We start from the raw sequence: 7,267 nt of genomic DNA, 5'->3' as shown, positions 1-7,267 counted from the left end.
GGAATAGGGCAGAGAAAACACAGCAAATCTCCCAAGAGGCCCAGCTTCTAGCTGCAGCCTTGTGCTCTCCACCACTTCAGAGGCAGCCCTTAACCCCTGGCCCTCGCAGAGGAAGTGAGAAGGTAAAAGTCCCAGTCTGTGCCTCTGGGCCACTGTGCCTTGGATATCAATCAATGTGCCTTCTGTAAGAAGGTCAGCCACTGCCGAAGGAAATGCACTGTGCTTCCAAGGGAGCCATCATCAGAGCCCAGCAGACTCAAAAGTGGTAGGGCCTGATACTTCCTACCTCCACTCCCACTGGACTATTAGCTTTCGAGAGATGGAGGAGCCTCAGGTGACTCTTGAAGTGGCAGGTAGTAGCATTAACTTCTTATTAGGTATGGCAGCAGATGACTCTGTCCTGATTCATTACAATGTGCTCCTGTCTTCTCATGATGGACAAGCCCAAAAACACTGCTTTTCATATCTTCTAAGTTGTCCTCCAGGGCCTCTGGGTTTCTCACCTGCCTTTTTAGTACTGTCTGAATGCCTGACCTCTTACTGGGGAGAGGTTTATTGACTCAGGAGAACAAGTCATGGTCATCTTCACAGATCATAAAGCATAGAGAGTGTTACTTTTGTTCCTGACCCGTCAGGGGAAAAAAAGAAGTTAAGAATGAGCTGTCACATTTACCACCTGAGGTGTTGTCTCAAGTAAATCTTGAGGTTTGGGCCACACAGGCTCTGGGAAACGCACTACACACCTCCCCTATTCGAATCCAACTTCAGCCTAGTGCTCTTTGCCCTCAGAAGAGACAGTACATTTTAAGGCAAGAAGCATGAGGGGAAATTCAACCCCTTATTGCCAAATTCTTGCCGTAGGAGTTACTAAGGCCGTGAGAGCTCCTTACAGTACTCACATGTCACCAGATGAAAAGCCTAATGGCATGAGTTACTAAGGCCATGAGAGTCTCCTTAAAGTACTCGCACATCACCAGATGAAAAGCCTAATGCCATGAGTTACGAAGGCCATGAGAGCTCCTTACAGTACTCACATGTCACCAAATGAAAAGCCTAATGGCATGAGTTACAAAGGCCATGAGAGTCTCCTTACAGTACTCACATGTCACCAGATGAAAAGCCTAATAGCAAGTACAAATTTGTCAGAAACCTTAAAGCATTAATAAATGCAGTTGTCTCCATACACCTCATTTTCCCCAATACTTACCAAGTCCCAGGGGAGGCAAGCTGGTTTACATTCTTAAATCTGAACGATGCATTTTTCTGCATCTCAATGCACCCAGATTCACAATATGTTTCCCTTTGAATGGTATGATCCAGATATGCATTCAGCCTCAAAACTAACCTGGACAGTCATCTCTGAAGGGTTCTGGGATAGCCTCCACATATTTGAAAATACTCTAGCTAAGGACTAAGGAATCTACAATTGGAAAGGGATGCAATTATTCAGTATGTAGGCTACTTGCTCATTGTTAGCCCAACTAAAGAAGACTCAAATAATAATACTGTTAAATTGGTAAATTTCCTGGGAACTAGCAGATACAGGGTATCACCATACAGGGGTCAGATTTTGACTCAAAGACTTAAATATTTGGAATCTGTCTTAGCCTCTGGAACTGATCAACATCCCTAGAACATAAAAAAAAAGTTATTTTAGTCATGCAAGGGTCCCAGTCCAACAAATGACTGTGGGCTTTTTTAGGAGATGTCTGGGTACTGCTGCTTATGGGTGCCCAGATTTGGACATGTAGCCAAGCCTTTATATGATACACTAAAGGGAAAGATTTAGAGCTCCTAGAATGTAATTAGAACTGCAAGCAAACCTTCAATACTCTCAAGGAGAAATTGTGCTCTGCTGCAGCCGTGGGAGTCCCGAAGTTGGATGAACCATTTTTTTCTTTATGTGGCCAAAAAGCAAGGCATAGGCCTTGAGTAATCTTGTCCCAAAACTGGGGGACATTCCAAGGCCAGTAGTCTAATTTTCTAAGCAGATAGATGAGGTGGTGGCCTTGAGGTCTTAGAGCTATTGCTGCTACTACTTTTCTAGTAGGCAAAGCTAATAAACTAACATTAGAACAGCACCTACAGGTTTTTGACCCCACACCAAGGGAAGGTGGTCCTAGAAGCTAAAGGGCACCAGTGGATAATAGGAGAATACTTATGAAAGTATCATGTCTTATTGCTAGACACTCCAGACATAACCCTTAAAGCCTGCCAAACCATAAACCCAGCTACTTACCTGCGAGAGTCCACAGGTGCTCCCAGCCTTCCTGGCATATAGGCTGTATTAGTCTGTTCTCATGCTGCTAATAAAGACATATCTGAGGCTGGGTAATTTATAAAGAAAAGAGGTTTAATTGACTCACAGTTGCACATGGTCGGGGAGGCCTCACACTCATGGCAGGAGGCAAATGGGGAGCAAAGTCACATCTCTTACACAGCAGCAGGCAAAAGAGCTTGTGTAGGGAAACTCCCCTTTATAAAACCATCAGCTGTAATCCCAGCACTTTGGGAGGCCAAGGCAGTGGATGACCTGAGGTGAGGAGATCGAGGCCAGCCTGGCCAACATGGTGAAACCCCGTTTATACTAAAAGTATAAAAATTAGACAGGCATGGTGGTGGGCACCTGTAATCCCAGCTACTCAGGAGGCTGAGACAGGAGAATTGCTTGAATCCAGAAGTAAGAGGTTGCAGTCAGCTGAGATCATGCTACCGCACTCCAGCCTGAGCAAGGGAGCAAGACTATGTCTCAAAAATAAATAAATAAATAAACCATCCGATCTCATGAGGCTTATTCACTGTCACAAGAACAGCATAGGAAAGACCCATCCCCTGATTCAATTACCTCCCACTGGGTCCCTCCCACGATATATGGGAATTATGGGAGCTACAATTCAAGATAAGATTTGACTGGGGACATAGCCAAAGCATGTCACAGGTTATGAAACAAATTTATTTAGGAGGCTAGACTTAAGAGAGATGAATCCCTTGACCATCCCAAGGAAGAGTGGTTAACAGAGGCAAGTTGTTTTATGTATCAGGAAAACAGGAGGGCTAGATATACCATTATTAGTCAGCACAAGAGAGTCAAGGCACAAGCCTTGCTGGCCTCTACCTCAGCTCAAAAAGCTGAGTTAATTGAACTTACTAGGCCCCTGCAGTTAGGAAAGGATTTAAAAGTTAACATTTACACTGATTCCAAGTATGATTTTTTAGTGCTTCATGCTTATGCTGCAGTTTGGAATGCGTAGGGACTCCTGACCCCCAAGGGCTTTTCCATACAACATCATTCAGATTTTGAGCTTGTTAGAATGCTGCTTTGCTGCCAAAAAGTGACTATAATTAATTGCAGAGGACATCAAAAGAGAGACCGACCATGTAAAAGGAAATGCCCTTGTAGATGCCACAGCCAAGGCCCCTGCACTGAGAGGGCCAATGAAGCTTATGGGCGTGCTGGTCAGCATGCATAGAACTGGGCCAGAATACTCTGAAGAACAAAAATGGGCCAGGGATTGCATTATTGTCCAGGGCCCCTCTGGCTGGCTGAAGAATGGTAATAAGTTACTAATGCCAAGTACCAATCAGGAATATAATTCAGCACTTTCATGATTCTTTTCACCCTAGAAGGGATTCTTTGTTTCTGTTAATGTCTCATTTGTTTATAGCAGTAAATCTTTTCAAGATAAAAGTGTCTTAAGCACTGAGAGCGTAAGTGTCTCAGCACTGAGAGCTCTGTGCCTGACATGACCCAAACAGCCAGCAATTTTCTCCTCCTCCAGTTAAACCTGTCCAAAATTGAGGAACGTATCCAGATGAGAACTGGCAACTCTAATTTACTCAGATACCTTTCTGCAGGAGATTCAAATATTTGCTAATGCTTACTGATACCTTCACTGGTTAGATCGAGGCATTCCCCACCCCACCTGAAAAATGTTTACCAGAAGAAATAACTCCTCAGTTTGGGTCATCTGAAAGCCTGCAAAGTGACAAGGGCTCATCTTTCACAGCAGGTGTATCCCAACACCTATCCTCGCTTGAAGAATCCAATATTACCTTCACTCTGCGTGGAGACCGTGGTCCTCTGGAAAGGTGAACAGGCTAATCCTACTCTAAAGAAGACTCTAGCTAAATCAGAGACCTGACTCTCTCTAACACCCATAGCTTACTGTGGGTTTGAACTGCTCCAAAGTAAAACTTATAATGAAGTCCTGTTAACATACGGAAGGCCTTTCCTAACCACAGATCTCCTAAAAGAGGAAAGGACTCATCAATTACATAAATATGTCATCAATCTAGGACAGGTGCAAGGCACTCTGTGAGTTGTGGAAACAAGAGTCCTCCCCTCCCACATGGGAGGAAAATTCAGTTTCGGGTCAGCTAGGGATTTAGTCTTAGTAAAGACATGGGAGGAAGTTCTCCAGCTGACCAGCTTTCCCCAGCGTGGAAAGGACCACAGCAGGGACACCTGAGCTCCCCAACAGACGTTCAACGCCAACGGATGCACAGGTGGGTACACCTGTGTGCAAGTAAAGCTGCTGCTTATTCTGGGAGCCCAATTGGAGGCTGGGGGAGGTGGGCGCGGGGCTATTTCAGCGTTGGCAGAGGGCGGGCTGGGTCACTGCGCGTCTGCTCCTCCTCTTCGCGTTTCTCCTGCCGCCCTGATCCCGCCTGAGCCATGCGGGAGATCGTGCTCACGCAGGCCGGGCAGTGCGGGAACCACATCGGCGCCAAGGTTGGCAGTGGGGGCTCTGAGGGCCCAGCTCGGGCCTGCGGGTGGCCAGGGAAGGTGCTGGCAGTGGTGGGGGCGGGGGCGGGTCCCTGCCGGGGTCGCGGTGGGACTGGGCGGCTGGCGAGGCGGCCGGGGTGGACCCAGGGACACGGCGGCCTAGGGATGGGAGTGCGGATGAGGGTGGGGGTGGGAGAGGAGATGGGGCACCCCCGTGACTGGCCCTGGCCTGTCCGGCCCCTCCCGTCTCGCAGTTCTGGGAGGTGATCTCTGATGAACACGCCATCGACTCCGCGGGCACCTACCACGGGGAGAGCCACCTGCAGCTGGAGCGCATCGACTACAACGAGGCCAGCGGTGAGACCCCCGACCTTCCCCACCACCCTCCTGGGAACGCGGCCCTCCCCTCGCTCATGCCCTCCCGCCCCTCTCAGGTGGCAGGTACGTGCCCCGCGCTGTGCTGGTGGATCTGGAGCCGATCACCCTGGACTCTGTGCGCTCGGGGCCCTTCGGGCAGATCTTCAGGCCAGACAACTTCATCTTCGGTGAGCTGTGGGTGAGGACTGGGATGCGGCTTCTTAGCCAGGGCCGCTCAAAATCTAGGAGTGCTCCAAGGTAATCACCATGGGAACCGTGGATCCAGGGCCCCTGAGCACCCTCCTATCCTCCCAGTCGCTCCATCTGCCTCCTAAACGGGCTTTGGGAGGAAGGCCTAGGTGTCTCCTCAAGGTGAAGAGCTTCTGATGTCAACTCCCTGCAGGGAGCTGAGCTGGGGCCGTGGCTACTGCCTTCCCTGAAAATGGGCTGGAGCCACCTGCAGCGAGGTCTGTCAGCCTGTCTCAGGTTTGACTCCTGACTTAATTTCTAACAGGGGAGGCTGCTGTCCTGTAACTCTGGGGGAGGGGTTTCATTTGCTCCACCTGCAGGGCGAATGGTGCTCTCACCTCACACGTGACGCTTGGCCCTTTTTGCATTATGGTGACCACTGATGACCGTACACCTGGCCATCGAGTGACTGGCTGTACTGTCTTACAGGTCAGAGTGGGGCCGGAAACAACTGGGCCAGGGGGCACTACACAGAAGGCGCGGAGCTGATGGAGTCAGTGATGGACGTTGTCAGAAAGGAGGCTGAGAGCTGTGACTGCCTGCAGGGTTTCCAGCTGACCCACTCGCTGGGTGGGGGGACGGGGTCTGGGATGGGTACCCTTCTCAGTAAGATCCGGGAGGAGTACCCAGACAGGATCATAAACACATTCAGCATCCTGCCCTCGCCCAGGGTGTCAGACACGGTGGTGGAGCCCTACAACGCCACCCTCTCGGTCCACCAGCTCATAGAAAATGCAGACGAGACCTTCTGTATAGACAACGAAGCGTTATACGACATCTGTTCCAGGACCCTGAAACTGCCCACGCCCACCTACGGTGACCTGAACCACCTGGTGTCTGCCACCATGAGCGGGGTCACCACGTGCCTGCGCTTCCCAGGCCAGCTGAATGCTGACCTGCGGAAGCTGGCCGTGAACATGGTCCCATTTCCCCGGCTGCACTTCTTCATGCCCGGCTTTGCCCCACTGACCAGCCGGGGCAGCCAGCAGTACCGGGCCCTGACGGTGGCTGAGCTGACGCAGCAGATGTTTGACGCCAGGAATATGATGGCCGCGTGTGACCCTCGTCATGGCCGCTACCTAACGGCGGCTGCCATTTTCAGGGGTCGCATGCCCATGAGGGAGGTGGATGAACAAATGTTCAACATTCAAAATAAGAACAGCAGCTATTTCGCTGACTGGCTCCCCCACAACGTCAAAACAGCCGTCTGTGACATCCCGCCCCGGGGGCTAAAAATGTCAGCCACCTTCATTGGGAACAACACGGCGGTCCAGGAGCTCTTCAAACGTGTCTCTGAGCAGTTTACAGCAATGTTCCGGCGCAAGGCCTTCCTCCATTGGTATACGGGCGAGGGGATGGATGAGATGGAATTTACCGAGGCGGAGAGCAACATGAACGACCTGGTTTCTGAGTATCAACAGTATCAGGATGCCACAGCCGAGGAGGAGGAGGAGGAGGCCTAGAACTTTCCCTTTCTAGGTAAAGGGGGGAAGCAGTGTGGATTCTTTACTGTGTTCTGACTGCCATGTGTCTCTACGCACTTGTTTGTGTCTTCCTCTCCTCCTGCATTTTAAAGCATTTTTATAGTATACGATTTTGCCTAATGAAGTATTCTCATAACATCTGGCTTCACCTCCAACTTCTATCTATGGGCCCTCTGGCTACGGCTGCCAGATTTGCATGGTTGTCCTGCAAGGCTGAAGCTGTCTGGGTTTGTCGCGTGCCCAGGAACAAGCATTCCAGTGGCTCCAGGGTTGGGCATGGGCTGTGGACATGGCAGGCAGGCTTCATATGAACTTGGGGATGCCCTGGGCCTTGGGCAGCTATGTGGTGGAAAACCTGTTCTGAAGGCAAGCCTTGGCTTATCCCATGTTCCAGACTTCTAGGGGACCTGCTGGCCCTCTGTTTCTGGAACCCTAAAAGTGGTCAGTGACC

General features: G+C 50.3%; 1 protein-coding gene across 1 annotated transcript; it reads left to right on the top strand.

Annotated features, from left to right (window-relative positions):
* The first annotated feature begins 4,675 nt into the window (after positions 1 to 4,675).
* LOC112619502 (tubulin beta-8 chain-like) lies at positions 4,676 to 6,795 on the top strand. The gene is made up of 4 exons (XM_025377524.1): positions 4,676 to 4,732; positions 4,981 to 5,083; positions 5,161 to 5,271; positions 5,762 to 6,795. Exons 1-4 carry the CDS (start codon positions 4,676 to 4,678, stop codon positions 6,793 to 6,795), a joined length of 1,305 nt encoding a protein of 434 aa, XP_025233309.1.
* The last annotated feature ends 472 nt before the right edge of the window (positions 6,796 to 7,267 follow it).

The sequence above is a fragment of the Theropithecus gelada genome, chromosome 2, assembly GCF_003255815.1.
Source record: "Theropithecus gelada isolate Dixy chromosome 2, Tgel_1.0, whole genome shotgun sequence".
In the NCBI taxonomy this organism is placed as follows: Eukaryota; Metazoa; Chordata; class Mammalia; order Primates; family Cercopithecidae; genus Theropithecus; species Theropithecus gelada.
This window is presented reverse-complemented; position numbering and strand designations above follow the sequence as displayed.

What these genes read in the sequence shown, in the direction of transcription:
- LOC112619502 (XM_025377524.1), top strand. Translation starts at nt 4,676, where the DNA reads ATGCGGGAGATCGTGCTCACGCAGGCCGGGCAGTGCGGGAACCACATC. An exon ending in GGAACCACATCGGCGCCAAG is followed by an intron (nt 4,733 to 4,980) that starts GTTGGCAGTGGG and finishes CCCGTCTCGCAG; the next exon opens with TTCTGGGAGGTGATCTCTGA. An exon ending in GCCAGACAACTTCATCTTCG is followed by an intron (nt 5,272 to 5,761) that starts GTGAGCTGTGGG and finishes ACTGTCTTACAG; the next exon opens with GTCAGAGTGGGGCCGGAAAC.